General features: G+C 37.1%; 1 protein-coding gene across 6 annotated transcripts in view; it reads left to right on the top strand.

Annotated features, from left to right (window-relative positions):
* The window catches only part of TRPS1 (transcriptional repressor GATA binding 1), a 262196-nt gene that overhangs the window by 55086 nt on the left and 183588 nt on the right, over window positions 1-23522 (top strand). For all 6 annotated transcript variants that reach the window (XM_081258834.1, XM_081258832.1, XM_081258829.1 and 3 more), the window contains one exon: window positions 6803-7929. In XM_081258834.1, the coding sequence (XP_081114960.1) occupies window positions 6803-7929 (1127 nt within the window). The remainder of the gene's footprint in view (window positions 1-6802; window positions 7930-23522) is intronic.

The raw sequence follows: 23522 nt of genomic DNA, 5'->3' as shown, positions 1-23522 counted from the left end.
TTTCCCCGGCAGCACCCTTTTTTGTTTTTTTAATTTATTTTATTTTATTATTTATTTTTGGCTGCCTTGGGTCTTTGTTGCTGTGTGTGGGCTTTCTCTAGTCGCGGCGAGCTCGTTGCGGCACACGGACTTCTCATTGCGGTGGCTTCTCTCGTTGTGGAGCATGGGCTCTAGGCACATGGGCTTCAGTAGTTGTGGCACGTGGGTTCAGTTGTTGTGGCTCGTGGGCTCTAGAGCACAGGCTCAGTAGTTGTGGTGCACGGGCTTAGTTGCTCCTTGGCATGTGGGATCTTCCCGGACCAGGGCTCGAACCCATGTCCCCTACATTGGCAGGTGGATTCTTAACCACTGCGCCACCAGGGAGGTCCCCCCGGCACCACCCTTAATGTTTACTTAGTAAATTCTTAGTGGCTTCTTTGCTTATTTACTTTCTCTTTCTGTTCCCTTCTGTTCTTTCTCTTCTCATCTGCTCTTCCTTCCTTTCTCCCCCTTCTTGCCTTCCTTTGGTTTCTGTTTCTTTCTGTTCTTTTTCCTCCCTCCTTCCTCTTTATCCTTCCTTTCCTCCATCTCTTCTCTTACCCCTCCTCCTTCCCTCCCTTCCTTCCTTTCTTTAATTTTTAAAAATTCCACTTAGAGATCTGTCTTCCTGTGTTTTGTAGGAAGTATAGGTCTACTTTCTATTAAAAAAGTAGATCGTTTTAATTATACTTGTATAAGTCAATGTAGACTCTCTATGAAGACATCACTTTTCCAAATTCTCTCTCACCCCCAAACTTCCTCCACACTTCCTGAAAGCAACTTGCACTGTTTCATCCTCATTTATGCTTTACTCGTTTTGTTTCCTGCACCTGAAAAACCTTTCTGAGATCACTGCCTTTGAGGCTCATCCCAAATGCCAACTCATCTGTCCACAGCTCAGTTGTCACCTCCTTCCGGAAGTCTTTGTGGACCAGTCAGTGTAGGTTAGGTGCTTTTCCTCTATGTGGTCATGGAACTTGGTACAGCTTTCAGCAGAAGCACGTATTCCACTGTTGTCATCTCTTTACCTGGGAACTTTATGCGCTAAAATGCAGACACGTTGGGGGTTTAGGACTTTGTCATTTCCTTGTGTCTCCCAGTGCTTGGCACATACGTAGGCATGCCACAAATCACCCTTCCCTGGAGGAAGGATGTTCCACAGTGATTCAACTCTGTTTTCTCATTAAGACCCTCTTTAGAACAAACATGCAATTATTATTTATCTCCATTATGAGCCAGCGGCAATGGCAGATCAGCTGGATGAGAGGAATGCTGTGGATAATGTACTCAGTCTTATCATCCACTTGCACTGCATTTTCAGTTTTCTTTTGCATATTTTCCCCTAAAAGATTACCTTCTAAATTAGTGAGGCTGATTTTAAGGTTTACCCGTTTTCTATTTGTCCAAATACCAAATAACCATAGAAAATTAGATTGATATTATGCTGAGTAAAATAAGAAAACCAGTTTGGGATAGACTGTTTATTATTGTAATACAAAACATTTATTATAAAAATGTAGATAATTAAGGATAAGCAGTATTTTACCCTTATATTTGCACCTCTACCAATTTAGGTTTTGCCCTCACCCCCCAAAAAATTAGTTGGCTCTTATAAATCCAATGACAAAGATGTATATGGGATTTATACCAGTGACACAAAGAATAGGCTATGATAGCATGTGACTGAGCTGACTGCCATTTAATTAGATTTGTTATTGAACTTTTTAAATACTTAATTTCCATCAAAGATACATCGTTGAGGCACACTCTATATTCTGCAATGTGTTTTAAAGAACTGTACAACACGGAAACATTCCCTATGTAGATTAGCACATTGATTCTGAATTTAGTTATTTTCAGCCAAGATTGGCCCTGACAGATTTCTCCACGTTATTTGTGACTTCAGGATTTGAACAGTGATTTTTAACAACTTAGTTTTTTACAGTTGTGGTTTTACTTTTTTTGACCATCAGCCCGTAACCTCAAGTCCTTTTAAATTAGTACCCTCCTAATTGTCTCTGTTGCTATCAATTACAGTCCTTGAATATGAACCACATCTGAGGAAGAGTTTGTGTTTAGTTCAAACAACTCTTTTTGTTCCATTGAAAATAAGTACATTTGCTAAAGTGTCATTTTAAGAGTTCTGAGGCTTTAAAAGATCTTTCCCTTTGACATATTCTTTTAGATACTATTCTCACTAGTTTTTGTTCCATATTATTAGGAGGAAAGAGCTAAATTGAGGTTAAAGACCTTGAAAAAAAGTCAACCTTTTATATTTTTTACTTCTATAGTGAAACATTTTTGTGAAAAGCCATATGTAGATAAATTATAAATGAAAGGCATGGAACAAACTACATGGAAGGAAGAGTTTTTAGAACTGAGGTTAAAATAGAATAAACAGACATCATAGTCCTCAATCAGTGAAAAACAACTTAAAATTTGTTGTTTTTCATGCCTTAACAGGTATCTTGAGTGTTCCTGTATAGCTCTAATTCACAAGTGAATGACCTCATAGTCGTTTGTTTTGGGGTTGAAAGATGCAATTTGTCTTGTTTTTTGAAGAAGCCCATATGTCAGGTTGAGTCAATGATAATAGGGCCGTGAATTAGTATAGCTCCCGTAGCCCAAATAAGTGGGAGATTTCACATCTCCAATAACTAGTTCATTCATTCAACCAAAGTGTGTCGAGCTCCTGCTTACTTCCAAAGATGAATGTAATACCATTCCTTCAGTCCAAGGAGGAATGTAAATGGAAGCACTAGCTTAGTAACAACAGAATTTAACTTTTACATTTACAGCTAAGAATACTAAGGGTGACAAGTATTTGAGTTTGACTTTACCACTTCCCCTTCTGTTTAGTCTTTTCATTTCATTGGCGGGAGAAATTCAGAGATAGTTCATTTCATTAAATAATAGTCCCATTCATGTGAATAGTACTGTAGAGTGTGCTGTCTGATATGGTATTCACCAGCTACATGGGGCTATTTAAATTTCAATTCATTAAAACTAAATTTATGAAAAATTCATTAAAACAACAAATTAAATTTTAAAAAATCAGTTCTTCCGTTGCACTAGCTCTGTTTCAAGTGTTCAGTAGCACTTAGCTAGTGGCTGCCGTATTGGACAGGGTAGAGACTACAGAACATTTCCATCAACTCAGAGTTCTGTTGGACAGCAGTGATGTAGACTTTTGCAAATCACTTTTTGGATGGATTCTCTCACTTTATCCTCACGAGAATCCTATAAAATGGCAAAGTGTACAATATTATTTATAGCCACAAAGATGATGAAACTGAGATGCCAGAAGGTTAAATAGTGTGTCTTTCTACAGGATTTAACTTGAGAACTTCCCTTGAGAGCAAACAAATGCAAGTAAAGTTACATACAAATAAATAAAGGATTTTACCTACAATTTTTTTTTTTTTTTTTTTTTTTTTTTTGCGGTACACGGCCCTCTCACTGTTGTGGCCTCTCCCGTTGCGGAGCACAGGCTCCGGACGCGCAGGCTCAGCGCCCATGGCTCACGGGCCCAGCCGCTCCGCGGCATGTGGGATCTTCCCGGACCGGGGCACGAACCTGTGTCCCCCGCATCGGCTCTCAACCACTGCGCCACCAGGGAAGCCCACCTACAAATTTTGATCTTAAAATATAAGTAATTTAAAAGCAGAGTTGTGATCTAGCTTTTCACTGTTGTATCCTGATGTCTGTCACAGAGATTGGCACAAGCTAAATACCCAGTAGCTACTAAGTAGATGAATGAATAGGTGTAATTTTTAGTCCAAACAGAATTTGCAGTTTGATGGGAATTTTTAAATGTGGATATCTGTATCAAAGGCACTACTGGATTATGGGTTATCATTAAAGTCCTGGTTAGCAAACGAAGAAAGACTGAAGTTTATACTCTTTGTTCTGCTGTGATCTCTTTTTAGTATAGCCATAGCTAGGGAATAAGTTTTTCTATTCCTTGCTGGGTTCAACCGTTTGGAAAGTTTGAAATAATTCTCTGAATGTGTAGGTGCTGTTTCCCGGCAAGAAGATTAAATAAACTGTTGCTGCAAAACATTGATTTTGCATTAACTGTTCTTGCTGTGTATTTGGGTTTAACCTAGAAAAGAATTGTTTTAAGTCAGCATTTGTGGGTCATGAACATGAAATGGGTATGGTTTAGTCTTAGGTATGGTGTCCTAAAATAATAAATTATATTTTATTTCAGAATTCAGTTAAATGATATATTGTACAACAGTCATATTTCACCATGACTTAAGGTACATCTCTCATAGAGATAGCGTAGAAATGGGCACAAATGTAACCTTAAAACCTTATTTTGGAAAGAGAAAAGGAATAGAACACTGAGTAATTATGTTTTCCAAAGTTGGCTTTTATAATATGTATGATGTGTAATTCTAATATTATATTAGCTTTTAATAATGTGTAATACTAATATGATTAACTGCTATTTACCAGGAAGGCAAATAGATAATCTGTACAAGTGTCAGTATTTTTGTTCTTGCTATTAAGTTAGATCCTTGTGTTATTTGGTTGCTTGGTTGGTTTTTGAAAGGGCAGTGGGTAGTCTGAAGGCACTTTTCAGCATAAAGTATATAACCATTAAAAGCATCCTAAACAATGGAGTTGGCTAAAGACACAACCTTTAGACACATAGACACTGCTAACTTTAAAGATTTAATGCAGTTTTCATAGTAGCTTAGTTAATCCCAGACCAAAATGATTTATTGGCGGGTTTTGGTATGAAATGTTCTTTTCACCTGACACTAGTCTTTCTTAGCGTGGATTTTCTGACTCTTCAAGTTGATGTCAAATACTGGAAGGGATGTTGTGATGCTTCATAATAATTTAAATTCCCTTCAAATTCATAAGTTTAGGGCTTTCTTAAGACTGTATGTGCTCTTTGCTTGGCCCTCACGGTGTGGACATGGAACCTGAGGCTTGAAGATTGCAAAATCAAAGAAATAGTGATGATGTGTCATGGTTTCTCAGGAATCCCTGTTCTACAAGCAGAAGTTAAAAACATTTTCTATTAAGGAAGAAACTCAGCAACTCTGAAGCAATGCGGTAGCTCAGAGAAGCAAATTTCCAGTTCTAGAGTTTGTACACTAGCTTTCTTTGCTCACATTAGAGAAGGTTGGGATAGTTCTGAATTTGCTCCTTTTGATTCAAGTTGAAGTTCCTGAACCAAGTACCTGAGTAGGTGGCATCCCATTGAAAGGTTCATTTTGTTTTTGAAAGCAAGGTTCTTCTCACCTCTAGCGAATTGGGAAATGGATGAATTTTGCAATATTATGCATTACATTTCAGTGCACATTTTATTTGCTTTGGTCACTAAAGTGTTAGGTTAGAATGGTGTTAGACTTATCTTGTGTCCTCTGGCTTTGACATCCTTTACACCAGTGATTAATGGTCAGGTTGCTGCCTGGGAGGGTGCCCCCATTCTTGCCCTTCTGCTTTAGATAATGCTCTGCTGTCAACAGACTGCAATCTGGGTGTTTGCCATGGTGAATATAGACACTGTTTAAAGTGGAATGTCATCCTTCGATGAACGGCTGTGGGAGAACTTCATAATTTATTAATCTTAATGTACAGTAAATGAGCTGTTGATGTGTTCATGCACATTTCCTCCAACTGTAATATTGGAAGTAAGTTTAAAGGTGGCCCCCAGTGAGGAAGCTGTTGGCCAGAGAGGTTAAGTCATTTGATCCAGGTCACACCTCTCTTTAAGTGACAGAAGGGACTTCCATCTTAGTCCTGTATAGTAGAGAACAACTGTGTCTCCCGGTGCGCTAAAGGAATATTATTTGCATATTAAGTAGAATCTTTTAAATGATTTTGAGATGCTTGAGACTTTTCTCATGGAGTGATTTGGATGTGAGCAGTGATCACACATGTCATTTTTGAGCAGCTGTGGAAGAAGGAAGAACACGATTATGCCACGTGCTTAATCTATTACATCTGGTTGCTGGAAAAATTCAAAAATTCCCTGATTGTTGAAAGAGGAAATTTCTCCCCCTTTGGAGCATTTCTGTCAAAAACTCTTTTAAACAGTGAATTTCGGCTGCTGGGTGGTGGCACTTAGTTATGCTGCCTGATGTGCTGCACCCAGAGAAGAGTTTTAGATAAAATGCCCTTTGAAGGCCTTGATTGCCCTAACACTATACGCAATTTTATAATTTTGGATAGAAAACAGAGCTGTGGTGATTTTTAGGGTGAAATTATTTTATTTTGGCCCTTGACCGTCCCCATGACCTGCTCATGGGAGGGGCTGAGTCTTTTCTATGAGACAGAGCCTTAATCAGATAAAGCCCTGGAAGGTTTTCTTTATTTCATTTGTCCTAGATTGGGAAACATTTTAAACTCCTTACATCGATCCTCCTTCACCAAAATTTCAAGCCCACCGATGATTTCATTTTACTTTCAGTCTAACTGTGCATGCTCGGGCTTTAACCGTAAACCATTTTGTGTGGTTGTTTTTTTTTTTTTAAAAAAGTATATATTATTAAATCTTTTGCATTAGTTATAGTACTTTTATAACTTACCTTCATCAGATACTTTGGCCAAAAATGTTTTGCATAATGAACCTCTCATAGAGTTGCTATTGAGTAATGAAGAGTGAATTTCTTTGGCTCTGATTATTCAAGTGATTTCATAATAAGCAGAAGTACTATTGTATTTTTGGATGTGGGATACTTGGCAGTGTCACCTCCTCCCTCCCACAAAAAGCACTGAATTAATGATACCTTTAAAGTAACATCCATTTCTTCCATGCCAGGTTACTTCAGGTGGAACGTTCATTGGCATTGGACGGAAAACACCAGATTGCCAAGGAAACACCAAGTACTTCCGCTGTAAATTCTGCAATTTCACTTACATGGGCAACTCATCAACGGAACTAGAACAACATTTTCTTCAGACTCACCCGAACAAAATAAAAGCTTCTCTCCCCTCCTCTGAGGGTGCAAAACCTTCGGAGAAGAACTCTAACAAATCCATCCCTGCACTTCGGTCCAGTGATTCCGGAGACTTGGGAAAGTGGCAGGACAAGATCACAGTCAAGGCAGGAGATGACACGCCTGTTGGTTACTCGGTGCCCATCAAACCCCTTGATTCAAGACAAAATGGTACAGAGGCCACCAGTTACTACTGGTGTAAATTTTGTAGTTTCAGCTGCGAGTCATCAAGCTCACTTAAGCTGCTAGAACACTATGGCAAGCAGCATGGAGGAGCACAGTCAGGTGGCCTTAACCCAGAATTGAATGACAAGCTGTCCAGGGGCTCTGTCATTAATCAGAATGATCTAGCCAAAAGTGCAGAAGGGGAGCCAATGACCAAGGCAGACAAGGGCTCTAGTGGGGCAAAGAAGAAGGACTTCTCCAGCAAGGGAGCAGAGGATAATATGGTCACGAGCTACAATTGTCAGTTCTGCGACTTCAGATATTCCAAAAGCCATGGCCCCGACGTTATTGTAGTGGGGCCGCTTCTCCGTCATTATCAACAGCTCCATAACATTCATAAGTGTACCATTAAACACTGTCCATTCTGTCCCAGAGGCCTTTGCAGCCCAGAAAAGCACCTTGGAGAAATTACTTATCCATTTGCTTGTAGAAAAAGTAATTGCTCCCACTGTGCGCTCTTGCTTTTGCACTTGTCTCCGGGGGCGGCCGGAAGCTCAAGAGTCAAACACCAGTGCCACCAGTGCTCCTTCTCCACCCCTGACGTGGACGTGCTCCTCTTTCATTACGAGAGCGTGCATGAGTCCCAAGCATCGGACGTCAAACAAGAAGGCAGTCACCTGCAAGGATCAGATGGGCAGCCGGCTGTCAAGGAAAGCAAAGAACACTCATGTACCAAATGTGATTTCATTACCCAGGTGGAAGAAGAGATTTCCCGACACTACAGGTAAGCCGTACGGGGGGAAAAATAGTGAGAAAATGATAGAAAGTATCCAGAGGGCTGACCCAAGAATTGTTGGGAATGATTGTGGTGACCTTGGGCAGTTATAGAACAAGACCATGTTCTGTAAGATCATAGACTGCAGATTCTGTATTGGTAGATGTGATAACCACAGATTTTAATTTGGTCACTTGTTTCAAACTGTTTACTCTTATGTTTCATACCGGTTTTATACCATCTACTGAATATATTTTAAAATTCTCAATGATGCTGATATTGTTGATGGTTTTACCTCAATTCATTTATTTGTCCTTGCTAAGTATTACCCCATATCCCATGATTTTTGATGGAGCGGCTTCCAAATGAAAGATGCCACTATAATATGTACTATTCTCTATTCCAACTGGGAAACAATCCACTTGAGAACATGTTGCTCGTTTTTCTTTTAAAATGAAATCGGACATTCTTCTAGTTTTAAAAAATTAAGCAATATCCTTGTTTTATGTACAGACAGTAATGTGAAGCAGAGAACTCTGTAATATGTGTGACTTTGGGTTTCTGTACACTCTGAGTGAGTAAAGCTGCTTACGTTGTTTCAGATTCGTAAATAGATGTAAGGTGTGTTAGTGCTTTCCTTCTACCTTCATCTTATCCTTGTTATAGACATTAACTTTCCCAATTAATCTTTCATACTTTCTAGAGATGAGTTTGGAATACACATCTTTATTTCATTTATGTATTCATTTCTTAACTAATTAACTCCAAAAATACACATAGTGCCAGGCATTGATTATAAAACAAGAGAAAAGAACATAAACATGATGCCCTTATGGAACTTATGATTTAGCAAAATCCTGGTAGCATAGTGCATTCAGATATTACTTCCAGAGTATTGGGTATTCTTGTTATCATGCCTCTAAGCATCAAAGTCAAGAGCTTTATTTACTATTTTTAAGGGCTCTTCCATTTGCAGACTCAATATCCTAGTTTAAAAATCTGTTTATTTAAATTTTCACATCCCGAGATTTTAAATAGTTCCTCCCATTATTTTAAAAAGTTGTGTGTTAGTACCAGTGTGTGTCTGTTTTCTCAGTCACCAGTAATGAAGCAGTTTATGTCCAACAATAGGCTAACAACGTGACATGTTAATTTGAAGGGCATCCTAATGTTCACAGTGGATCTAAACGTTCAGAAAACACTTCCTTGAGATTTACACTGTTTAATTTATAAGGTCAGCCCTGGGAAAGACACAGTCCTGCGATCAAATATGTGTTCACACTTGCAGTGTGTGTTTCTGGCTCTTTTGATGTTAGCTGCGTGCTTATTTATTTCTGGGACAAGCAGACATTAGCTTTCTTCCGAGCCTTGTTAGTGTGTATACTGTGCCATGTGCATTTCTTAAGCGATGTAGAAATTAGATAACCCATTCTTTTTTTGAAGGAGGAGGCTTTTTTTAATCATGAAGAAATTAGCCAACACACACACACACTGATGCATGTAGATACCAGATCCCTTGGATGAGTGGCTTTTTTTGAGGAAGCTGAGGCTATTGGTTGAAAACTTGGCTGGAAAAATGGAGATTCCATATGTTTTGTTTAAACAAACAAAAAAAATCTAAGAAATAAATATGAATAAAAATATTACTGAATAATCTCAGAGTTTAATTAATATTCAGTAATGAAAGTAAGCTCCAGAGGGAAGAGACTAGTCCTATTTTGTTCATTGCTGTATCTGCACAATTTAGTGTAGTAGTGCCAGGATGGGTAATAGGTGCTCAATGAGTACATTTAAATAAATGAGATCCCTGTGAGATTTTGACTTCACAGTAGTCATGAATAAGTCGAAATCTCCATGGTGGGTTTTAGTTTAATCTTTGACTATTGTATGGTCTTGGAACCCTTCTGAGGACACACAAAATGAAAGTACATTTTGAACTTAAGTCAACCTTCTCAGTATTTTATTAGATTAAAAATAATTAGCAGCACTTGTCTCTAGGTCATTATAATCCTCTTGCACTTATTCTTAAAACCTGATGTAGTTTGTGTGATCCTAGGTCCTTTAAGGTGCTCTGCTTGAGTTCTTTTAGAAATATTTGAAATTTGGAGACTTACTGTTTCAGGAGCCACAGCTTGGTAAGAAGTATAAAGAAACTCTACTGAAAGTTGAACAGTGGAGGCTCCAGGGATGTGAAAACAGATAGTCACATGAATGTTGAAAACTTAATCTGCTCTCAAAGCACTTCCCCCAAATGCTACATTTTGAAGGTAGTGTAGGAGGAGAGAAGTTTACCACATCACAATACTATCTTTCTAGTTAAATTTATATTTATTCATATTATTCACGTTGGGAAACTTTTACCACAATTCTGTTATTACTGGGGAATATTCTAGGCTTTTGAGTACTTTATGTACAACTTATAGTGTACTAAAAAAGATAGCACAAACGGAGAACTGTACAATGTGTGAAATCGTGTAGCTATAAAATAACTACAGCTAAGAAGCAAGAGAGTTGATTTAAAGCTATCAGAGAAAAACCTCAGTGTGGATTTCATTCCATGGGCATTTTCCTAAAGAACCAGTTTAACCTGAGTTGAACTGCCAACATTATCCACTTAGTAAGTGAAACTTGGCCAGTTCTCCTTTCTTTATGTTTCATATTTACTTATGATACCCTGTAGTTCACGTCATGACAGAATTGTTATATTCCACTCATGTTTGTTTCTCACACTCCATTTCTTTTATTATAATTTAATTAACCAGTGTACCCATTCTCTAATTGACTACCATTCTCCTAATCAACATTTTCAGTGTTATAACTTTGTGTTTCTGGAGTTGTGGGAGGAATATCTCCTTACAAAGCAACTATACCAGATAAAACATAATTTCTTAGTGACTTGTTAGACTTCCATGAATTAAGTGAAAGTTCTGAAGCTTTTCTCTTCACCCCTTCACCAAAAGTGAGCTAAACCCAGACTGGGGAGAGCAAGCAAGGAATGCAAGTTTGCATGGATGAAAAGTGCTGACATTGATACTGCAGTTATATTGAGACTAAGCCGAGAGTCACTGGCAGAGAGAGGGCGTTGAATCCATGGGTTTCACTCTAAGCTGGCACCTTGAAGTTGGCTAATGTGATTTGACATTAGGGCCTTCCTCTGACTCCTGTCAGAAGTAAACACAGATTTATCTCCAGGAAAATACTCCAGTTTTCACCTCCATGTTACGTATGGCTTAAGATAAACCTTATATGAGCTTCCACGTTACAACAGTTTACCATATGAATGTGGATGTAAATCACTACATGTGAAATCAGTAGGAAAAGCAAATAATAGCTTTAGATACCCAGGAACTTCAGATCAGCAGTTTTCGTTTAGAAAATAATAATTAATAAATGTTTAAAGAAATGAAAATTACACTTATAAATTGATCAAGCTACATGAGACTATAAATAACCAGGAATATTCTAAAAAGAAACAATAGCATTTTTGAATGGACAATCTAATTATTGAAATTTAAAACATATGGATAAGCAAATGAGTTAATCAGAAGTTAAATCTGAAGATATTAGCCAGAATACTTAAGAGAGGGGAAGGGGATGGAAAATATCAAAAGTGGATATTAAGATATGAAAATACAAGAAGCTGTTCTGACATGCATCTAATTAGAGTCCCAGAAGAAAAGAATATTGAATGGAAGATAAGCAATCAATATTTGAGAAGATAATGGCAGATGAGTTCTTAAAGCTGATGAGAGACATAAACACACAGATACAAAATAGGATAACTTATACTGAGCAGAATATGTAGATCTTCCTCGACTTATGATGGGTTTATGTCCCAATAAACCCAGTATAAGTTGAAAATAATGTAAATCAAAAATGCATTTAAGGGCTTCCCTGGTGGCGCAGTGGTTGAGAGTCTGCCTGCCGATGCAGGGGACATGGGTTCGTGCCCCGGTCCGGGAAGATCCCACATGCCGCAGAGCAGCTGGGCCCGTGAGCCATGGCCGCTGAGCCTGCGCGTCCGGAGCCTGTGCTCCGCAACGGGAGAGGCCACAACAGTGAGAGGCCCGCATACCGCAAAAAAAAAAAAAAAAAAAAAAAAAAAAAAAATGCATTTAATACAACTAACCTACTGAAATCATAGCTTAGCCTAGCCTAATTAAATGTGTTCAGAACACTTGTACCCTATAGTTGAGAAAAATCTTTTAACACAAAGCCTATTTTGTAATAAAGTGTTGACTATCTTATGTAATTTATTGAATACTGTACTGAAAGTGAAAACCAGAATGGTTGTCTGGGTACAGAATGGTTGTAAATGTATTGGTTTTTTCCCCTCCTGATCATGTGGCTGACTGGGAGCTGTGGTTCCCTGCTTCGACCCAGCATCATGAGAGAGTATCGTACTACATATCCTGCACATTATTAGCCCAGTAAAAGATCCAAATTCAAAATTCAAAGTACGGTTTCTACTGACTGCATATCGTTTTTGCACCATCCTAAGGTTGAAAGATTGTAAGTCGAACCATCATAAGTTGGGGGCCATCTGTATACAAATAAATTCAGTCATAGACATCTTGTAGTAAAACTTGAAATGCTAAGGCAGAGAGGTTCCTTAGAGCAGCTAAAGAGAAACAACAGCTCAACTATTCAGAAAAGACTATTAGGTTAACAGTAGACTTTTTATCAGCCACAATGGAAACCAGAAGACGGAGGAATACTATTCAGTTTTGAAGGAAAAAAAAAAGTCAACCTAGTATTGCCTGCCTGACAAAACTACCTTCCAAAAATAAGAGCAAAGACATTTTCACATAAACAAAGACCAGGGAACTGTGAGTAAGTCTCAACAGCCATAGCATGCCTAATTTATGCAGTTAAAAATGGATAGACTGAGTTATTGGGCAACACTATTATGTGAGCTTGCAGGGAGATTGATCAGAATTAAGGTATTCTAAAGTGCTTGAATTCTTTGGAGTTAGTGAGTTAGAACTTTGTTATGCATATTTTGATAACTTTACGGGTAACTAATGAAAGAGTAGGAAATGAGTACATAACTTCCAAAGCTATAGAGGAGAAAAATGGACAACAAAATAAAGAACACCCATAAAATTCAATCTTTTTTTTAATGTATCCTTTTTTAGAGGATACATGGGAAAAAGTAGACAAATAGAATTTTTAAAGGAAGATGGTAAAAAAAAAGTCCAGATATCAAAAATCTTAATGAATCTGTGGGGGTTAAACTTTCCACTTAAAAGATATTATCAGACATATTAAAAAAGAATTTAACTATAAGCTGTTTATAGGTTACACACTCAAAGCATAAGGCTATGGAGAGTTTGAAAGAGCAAAATAGATGAAGTTATTGGTGTAAATATAAACCAGAGAAAAATTGAGGTAGTTTTATTAACCTCATACAATTTAGACCCTAAGACAAAAAGCATATGCAGGAAAAGTCATTACTAATGATAAGAGGTTCAGTTTATCAGGGAGATATAATAATTACAAATATATAAAATATAAAAATAAATAAATATATATGTAAAGCACAAATTGATCAAGAACTACAGGGAAAATATGACAAACCACAATCACAGTAGTACATTTTAGGAAACCTCCCTTATTAAAGGTTGAACAGAAAAAATTTTTTCAAAATATAAAATATTTGAGCAACAAATTAAGAAACTTATTTATTTATTTATTTATTTATTTATCTTGGCAGTGCCTTGTGGCTTGTGGGATCTCAGTTCCCTGACCAGGGATTGAACCTGGGCCACGGCAGTGAAAGCCCAGAATCCTAACCTCTAGGTCACCAGGGAACTCCCTGTTTTTTTTTTTAACTTGATTTAATTAAAATACATAAATTCTACACCCAACAATTAGAGAATGCACATGCTTTTCAAGCAGATATAAAATGCTTATAAAATTTGACACGTACTAAGCCAATAAGAAATCAGATTTCAAAAAAACAGTATCATATAGAACATACCCTTATACTCAGTGTAATTAAATCAGACGTCCATAGCAGAAAGATAAGGATAGATGAAATCACACAAGACAAATATTAACCAAAGAAAAAAATGAGGTCATTTTATTTATTCCAGGAAACATAGGTGTTAAGACAAAAAATATATAATGGATTAAAAAAATGGATAAAAATTGCCAGTACTTATGATTTTATAAAGTGAATTTAGCAAATTCTGGCCATATCAGATGCTCGTATTCCCAAAGACCATGTAATTTCACTTCTCAGAAGAAAACTTCTTGTGTGGGAGCACTAGGAAACGTGTGCAAAAATGTTCAAAGTAGTATTTTTTTAAAGAGCAAAACAACCGAAACAAAAATTAAAAAGCAAAACAAATAAGAAAAAACCCTCAACTATACATAAGAGGTTAGTTAAGTAACTTATTGGTTTGTCATACAGTGGAATATTATACAATAGTGAATTTGAATAAATGACAGTTGAATACAACATGGATGTCTTATAATTTTGACCGAATAAAAACAAATCAAAGACAAGTATTTGTAGCTTCATACCATTTCATAGAAGTTCATAAAAGAAGTTCATAAAAACTAGCAAAACAAAACTGTATACATATATTCATATATATTTATATATGTGTACACCATGTGTATTTGTTACGTTCTTGAACTGTACCATAAACATTATTTTCCCTCCATAAATATATCATTCTTTCTTTCTCTGTATATATATATGTGTGTACATAGACTGTCACTCTGTATCTCTCTATATATAGATAAAGAATATATATACACATATCAATCATATTTTCTGATCCTATGATTATGTTCATTTTCATTTTTTGCTAAATCTAGATATGAATGTGTATATATGTATGTGTACAAGTGTGCGATTAATATTACATGATAAAATTTTAAAATAAAAATGAGGCATCAATTCTCATCAATACACATATCCAATAAATATTTGAATAAATAGTCAACTTCCCTTATTATTTAAAAACTACTTGAAAATCAATGATATAGTCATTATCTACCTAATTGACTAGAATGTGGAAAAATGTACATATTTTTTGGTAGTGTATGTGATGACAAGCATCTGTCTGTTTAGGGATTTATGAATGCGTTAAAATTTTTTAAACAGTGTTTGAATATTTTAGACATAAAATATATATCTCAGGCTAAAGGAAATAACATTGGATGCAGTAGCTGATTAAATTAATGTAGCTACTGCACAATTTCTACCTTAAAAGAGCTCTGGGAAGGAACATAAACTGTGTGCTCTGCTAGTTCTGAAGAATAGATTTTATGATAAGCACTTAATTATCAGCACCTCTGATAAAGCTAAGTACACAGTGCATTAGTACAGAGTTTCTAAAAGGGTGAGTACCAAGATGGTTACATCTAGATTTGTGTATTTTATGTGTCATGTTCTTTTAAACAATACCTAATAAATCAGTTGCCTGTAAAACCTTGAAATGGACATCATGGTTCAAGTTGAAAATTCCCATTGTGAGACAGAAAGTTACCCAAGGTATTATAGTCCATCAAGAAAATAACCCACAATTGCACTACCTTTATTTGGATACATTATTTATTAGAAATTTCAGATTTAATGGTCCTGAAGACTTTATATAGGAACAGTTATCGAGTCTTGGAATAAGATAAATTTTAGCCATGATTTACATTTTATATTATATAATTTATTTCCCTTTTCTTGTTTACTTTCTATTTCATGGGAAGATTTATTTTTCTGTTTTGAATGTTTGGTAGGGATATCTTCTTTTTGAAAGTGAATCATAAATTGAGATTTTTCAGCTATGACATTAGTTGTGTTTTCTTCTACCACGTGAAGGTGAAATCACCCCACATCCTTCTAAAAGAACCCAGTTACCCCAAATGAGTAAACACTCATCAGATTATTTCAGTATAAAAATACAAGATGAGTGGATTGAATGGAATCTTATTCATTCAGAGTTTCAATTTTCCTTAGATTATATTCTGTAGACTACTCCTTTGCACTTGACTAAGGCTGAATATTAAATTTTCAGCTTTTAAAAGTTGATTATCAGTTACCCACCTATACATCTGTAATTCCTTTTCTGTTTTTGTCCCTCAAATACTCTCTTCAGATGCTTTTCATTCCAACATTCAACAGTGCCAGTGACCTCAAGTGCCACACCTGTAGCCTCTTATGACACAAAAAATGACTAATTAGTTGTCACATATACTGAACTATATTTAAATTAAATCACTTGATTTACTCTTCCTTTGTGACAACTTATCTGTAGGTATTTGTTTCCATAATTACCAAAAAATACCTTTGAAGTCTTAATTGATTAGTATTTATAATTTATTCATTTACTTTGATGTCCATTTAGTCATTGAAGAAGAAAAACTATTGTTAAAACTATTGAAAGTGGGGCTTCCCTGGTGGCGCAGTGGTTGAGAGTCCGCCTGCCGATGCAAGGGACACCGGTTCGTGCCCCGGTCTGGGAAGATCCCACATGCTGCAGAGCGGCTGGGCCTGTGAGCCATGGCCACTGAGCCTGCGCATCTGGAGCCTGTGCTCCGCAACGGGAGAGGCCACAACAGTGAGAGACCCGCGTACCGCAAAAAAAAAAAAAAGAATATAAAACTATTGAAAGTGAAATACAGTTATTCGGTGAAGGAGAGCTTTTTAAGTCATGGCATAAATCTCTGGAAGTTAACATTAAAAGGAGAAAACCAAAGCATTGTTTAGAGCTGACTCCACAAATACTGTGAGCTGTTTGTTATGAAAATCGAAATACAGAAATATTATCACAGTACAGCAAAAGATAGCACCTTTTAGCTGATTTTTTTCTAGAATCTAGAAAACCTCAGTTCTTTATGAATTATGAAAATAATTTTTAATCTCTACTAATGAATAAAATGCTCCTGCTAGGATAAAAGGTATTGAAATATGAATGGATCTGAAATAAATGCTTTTTTATAGCACATGAAAATTCTGTCAAGTAGGATAAGGAATAAAACATCTTTTCTCAAAGAAGTTTTAAGTCACTTGAATTAAGTACAATTTGGTTTTTTTCTGCAGCTTGATGTAGTTTTTTCTGGAGGCAAAAGTTGATTATCTCTTTTATCATGTGTTCATTGTCCAAAGTTTGGCACTGGAAAAATTGAGATTTTATGTAAGTATGTCCCAAACATTGTATGGGACATACTTACACTAAAATATTATTTGTTTATTATCTGAAATTCACATTTAACTGGGCATCCTGTATTTTTTCTGGCACCGATAATGGTAGGGAGATCTACAGACTGACATCTTTTTTCCTCAGGTCGCATGAAGAGAATGTTTGCTATCCAGTTGGCAGCAGAGTATAGAATTTAAATTAATGCAAATATATTTGCAGTGTCTTTTAAATTAGTTGGGCTTAATGTAGCTACAAGTTCTAGGAGTTTTTAAATAATGAAGAGTTTATTCAGAGAACCATTCAAAATATACCATCTGCAAAATATCTATGTACTTCTTAATATTTCTCTGCTGCTTTATGACTTTACATATTAAGTCTAGCATTACCAGAGCTGTGGTGGTTCACTCCTTTGGTTATTAAGTAGATATTTACTGACTGTCTGGATGTTCTGGGTGGAGCTGGAAGGGATATAGAGATGTGTGGGCTTTGATCTTGATTTTAAGGCAATTACAATATAACTGTAACGTAAGACATACATAATTATTTGGTAAATGAGAGCTTTTTAAATGATGAAATGAGTCTTTTTATGCCGTCACTTAAATCAAAGGCCAGTCATTTTAATAAAACGCAATGTGAAAAAAATCCTCTGGATGACAGCGTTTCAGAGTAGCTCAGAGGATGGTAGGTTTACCCTTGGGTTTGAGTCATTTGGGAAGTCTTTATGGATGAGAAGGTAGTTAAGGTGGGTCTTGAAAAATGAAGAGAAAACTCCCTGAACCTTTTGAGGTTTTCATGTTAATGTTGATAAAATGAAATGCATTCAGTAGGTTAGAGCAGAGTCCAAACTAATGTAGTTTCTCAATGACTAAACTTTTATTCTTCAGTAATGTTTCTTATACTAGGCATTAAAATAATCTTTTTATTTTGGGGGGACATGGCATCAAGTTGAAGGGCTTTTCAGTTATTGTTGAGAGTGACACAAGTCAGGAATATACCCACATCTTTCAGGAACTAATTCCTGAACAAGCTAGTAGTATTGCATCAACTACCAAACAGCATACATGCAAGAATAACTATGGACACGAGCTAAAATACTGCATCACGTGCTCCGTATTATTTTATGAATTGACTTGTCTGTGCTTCACGTTCTTACTGTATGAAGTAGGGATGGAAATAGGTACTATGTGTGATTGTTGTAGAATAATATATATAAATGGCTTAGAACTAAAGAATATTAAAAGGTGATCCCCAAACAGTGCAATAAAGAAGATGAATGACTATTCGGGGATTATGCTTGACGATGTCATGTTTATAGTTTTAGCTTATAAAGCTGTTAGGATTGACTTTCAGAGGTGGGAGTATGTGCTTTAAGAGGGAAGACGATGTTGCTCATCATAAAAAATTCATTTGGGAGTGTTCTGTCAAGTACTGAGTATATATACTGAGAGTTCGTTCCAATCTAACGCTCCTCGACGTATTTCTGACGATGGCTTCATGACGTTTGCTATTTAAGGTGTGGTCTGGGAACCAACAGCATCAGTATCATCTGGGATTTTTGTAAGAAATAGAGACTATTGGGTACCACCCCAGATTTCCAGAATCAGAATCTAAATTTTAAAAAGATTCCCAGATGATTCTTCTGCATGTTAGGGTTTAAGAAGCACCGCTCTACTTCCCTGGGAGAACACACGGCGTGCCTCGGGCTGGTGCAACGTCACGCCGACCTCTGCCACTGCAGGCTCGCCCCGCACTCCGTGCCTCTCCCTCCCGCCCGGCCTGAGTGAGCCAGAGTCCCCGAAGAGGCTGCTCCTTTAACCCTGTCCTGTCTGAGCGAAGAACAGACGCCCTCCGGTGACCTACACGCAGAGGCGGGGCCAAATCCAAAGCTGAGACCCAGGAGCTGTGAGAACAAAGAAGAGAAAGGGAAACCTCTCCCAGCAGCCTCAGAAGCAGCGGATTAAAGCTCCACAATCAACTTGATGTGCCCTGCATCTGTGGAATATATGAATGGACAACAAATCATCCCAAATTGAGGAGCCAGGAGTCAGTGCTGTGCCTCTGAGGTGGGAGAGCCAACTTCAGGACACTGGTCCACAAGAGACCTCCCAGCTCCACATAATATCAAACGGCGAAAATCTTCCAGAGATCTCCATCTCAACACCAGCATCCAGCTTCACTCAACGACCAGCAAGCTACAGTGCTGGACACCCTATGCCAAACAACTAGCAAGACAGGAACACAACGCCACCCATTAGCAGAGAGGCGGCCTAAAATCATAAAAAGTCCGCAGACACCCCAAAACACACCACCAGACGTGGACCTGCCCACCAGAAAGACAAGATCCAGCCTCACCCACCAGAACACAGGCACTAGTCCCCTCCACCAGGAAGCCTACACAACCCACTAAACCAACCTTAGCCACTGGGGACAGACACCAAAAACAACAGGAACTACGAACCTGCAGCCTGCAAAAAGGAGACCCCAAACACAGTAACATAAGCAAAATGAGAAGACAGAAAAACACACAGCAGGAGAAGGAGCAAGATAAAAACCCACCAGACCTAACAAATGAAGAGGTAATAGGCAGTCTACCTGAAAAAGAATTCAGAATAATGATGGTAAAGATGATCCAAGATTCTATTTCCCAGATCCAAAATCTTGGAAATAGAATAGACAAAATGCAAGAAACAGTTAACAAGGACCTAGAAGAACTAAAGATGAATCAAGCATCGATTAAAAACACAATACATGAAATAAAAAATACTCTAGATGGGATCAATAGCAGAATAACTGAGGCAGAAGAACGGATAAGTGAGGTGGAAGATAAAATAGTGGAAATAACTGCTGCAGAGCAAAATAAAGAAAAAAGAATGAAAAGAACAGAGGACAGTCTCAGAGACCTCTGGGACAACATTAAACGCACCAACATTCGAATTATAGTGGTTCCAGAAGAAGAAGAGAAAAAGAAAGGGACTGAGAAAATATTTGAAGAGATTATAGTTGAAAACTTCCCTAATATGGGAAAGGAAATAGTTAATCAAGTCCAGGAGGCACAGAGAGTCCCATACAGAATAAATCCAAGGAGAAATACGCCAAGACACATATTAATCAAACTGTCAAAAATTAAACACAAAGAAATCATATTAAAAGCAGCAAGGCAAAAACAACAAATAACACACAAGGGAATCCCCATCAGGATAACAGCTGATCTCTCAGCAGAACCTCTACAAGCCAGAAGGGAGTGGCAGGACATAATTAAAGTGATGAAGGAGAAAAACCTGCAACCAAGATTACTCTACCCAGCAAGGATCTCATTCAGATTTGATGGAGAAATTAAAACCTTCACAGACAAGCAAAAGCTGAGAGAGTTCAGCACTACCAAACCAGCTTTACAACAAATGCTAAAGGAACTTCTATAGGCAAGAAACACAACAGAAGGAAAAGACCTACAATAACGAACCCAAAACAATTAAGAAAATGGGAATAGGAACATACATATCGATAATTACCTTAAATGTAAATGGACTAAATGCTCCCACCAAAAGACACAGATTGGCTGAATGGATACAAAAACAAGACCCATACATATGCTGTCTACAAGAGACCCACTTCAGACCTAGAGACACATACAGACTGAAAGTAAGGGGATGGAAAAAGATATTCCATGCAAATGGAAACCAAAAGAAAGCTGGAGTAGCAATTCTCATATCAGACAAAATAGACTTTAAAATAAAGACTACTAGAAGAGACAAAGAAGGACACTACATAATGATCAAGGGATTGATCCAAGAAGAAGATATAACAATTGTAAATATTTATGCACCCAACATAGGAGCACCTCAATACATAAGGCAAATACTAACAGCCATAAAAGGGGAAATCGACAGTAACACAATCATAGGAGGGGACTTTAACACCCCACTTTCACCAATGGACAGATCATCCAAAATGAAAATAAATAAGGAAACACAAGCTTTAAATGATACATTAAACAAGATGGACTTAATTGATATTTATAGGACATTCCATCCAAAAACAACAGAATACACATTTTTCTCAAGTGCTCATGGAACATTCTCCAGGATAGATCATATCTTGGGTCACAAATCAAGCCTTGGTAAATTTAAGAACATTGAAATTGTATCAAGTATCTTTTCCGACCACAATGCTATGAGACTAGATATCAATTACAGGAAAAGAGCTGTAAAAAATACAAACACATGGAGGCTAAACAATACACTACTTAATAACAAAGTGATCACTGAAGAAATCAAAGGGGAAATTAAAAAATACCTAGAAACAAATGACAATGGAGACACGACGACCCAAAACCTATGGGATGCAGCAATAGAAGTTCTAAAAGGGAAGTTTATAGCAATACAATCCCACCTTAAGAAACAGGAAACATCTCGAATAAACAACCTAACCTTGCACCTAAAGCAATTAGAGAAAGAAGAACAAAAACATCCCAAAGTTAGCAGAAGGAAAGAAGTCATAAAAATCAGATCAGAAATAAATGAAAAAGAAATGAAGGAAACGATAGCAAAGATCAATAAAACTAAAAGCTGGTTCTTTGAGAAGATAAACAAAATTGATAAACCATTAGCCAGACTCATCAAGAAAAAAAGGGAGAAGACTCAAATCAATAGAATTAGAAATGAAAAAGGAGAAGTAACAACTGACACTGTAGAAATACAAAAAGATCATGAGAGATTACTACAAGCAACTCTATGCCAATAAAATGGACAACCTGGAAGAAATGGACAAATTCTTAGAAATGCACAACCTGCCAAGACTGACTCAGGAAGAAATAGAAAATATGAACAGACCAATCACAAGCACTGAAATTGAAACTGTGATAAAAAATCTTCCAGCAAACAAAAGCCCAGGACCAGATGGCTTCACAGGCGAATTCTATCAAGCATTTAGAGAAGAGCTAACACCTATCCTTCTCAAACTCTTCCAAAATATAGCAGAGGGAGGAACACTCCCAAACTCATTCTATGAGGCCACCATCACCTTGATACCAAAACCAGACAAGGATGTCACAAAGAAAGAAAACTACAGGCCAATATCACTGATGAACATAGATGCAAAAATCCTCAACAAAATACTAGCAAACAGAATCCAACAGCACATTAAAAGGATCATACACCATGATCAAGTGGGGTTTATTCCAGGAATGCAAGGATTCTTCAATATACGCAAATCAATCAACGTGATACACCATATTAACAAATTGAAGGAGAAAAACCATATGATCATCTCAATAGATGCAGAGAAAGCTTTCGACAAAATTCAACACCCATTTATGATAAAAACCCTGCAGAAAGTAGGCATAGAGGGAACTTTCCTCAACCTAATAAAGGCCATATATGACAAACCCACAGCCAGCATCGTCCTCAATGGTGAAAAACTGAAACCATTTCCACTAAGATCAGGAACAAGACAAGGTTGCCCACTCTCACCACTCTTATTCAACCTAGTTTTGGAAGTTTTAGCCACAGCAATCAGAGAAGAAAAGGAAATAAAAGGAATCCAAATCGGAAAAGAAGAAGTAAAGCTGTCACTGTTTGCAGATGACATGATACTATACATAGAGAATCCTAAAGATGCTACCAGAAAACTACTAGAGCTAATCAATGAATTTGGTAAAGTTGCAGGATACAAAATTAATGCACAGAAATCTCTGGCATTCCTATATACTAATGATGAAAAATCTGAAAGTGAAATCAAGGAAACACTCCCATTTACCACTGCAACAAAAAGAATAAAATATCTAGGAATAAACCTACCTAAGGAGACAAAAGACCTGTATGCAGAAAATTATAACACACTGATGAAGGAAATTAAAGATGATACAAATAGATGGAGAGATGTACCATGTTCTTGGATTGGAAGAATCAACATTGTGAAAATGACTCTACTACCCAAAGCAATCTACAGATTCAATGCAATCCCTATCAAACTACCACTGGCATTTTTCACAGAACTAGAACAAAAAATTTCACAATTTGTATGGAAACAGAAAAGACCCCAAATAGCCAAAACAATCTTGAGAAAGAAAAATGGAGCTGGAGGAATCAGGCTCCCTGACTTCAGACTATACTACAAAGCTACAGCAATCAAGACAGTATGGTACTGGCACAAAAACAGAAAGATAGATCAATGGAACAGGATAGAAAGCCCAGAGATAAACCCACGGACATATGGTCACCTTATCTTTGATAAAGGAGGCAGGAATGTACAGTGGAGAAAGGACAGTCTCTTCAATAAGTGGTGCTGGGAAAACTGGATAGGGACATGTAGAAGTATGAGATTAGATCACTCCCTAACACCATACACAAAAATAAGCTCAAAATGGATTAAAGACCTAAATGTAAGGCCAGACACTATCAAACTCTTAGAGGAAAACATAGGCAGAACACTCTATGACATAAATCACAGCAA

The sequence above is a fragment of the Mesoplodon bidens genome (genome assembly GCF_964165515.1).
Source record: "Mesoplodon bidens genome assembly, chromosome: 16".
In the NCBI taxonomy this organism is placed as follows: domain Eukaryota; kingdom Metazoa; phylum Chordata; class Mammalia; order Artiodactyla; family Ziphiidae; genus Mesoplodon; species Mesoplodon bidens.
Note: the sequence above shows the minus strand (reverse complement) of the source record. Positions and strands in the feature narration are given on the sequence as shown.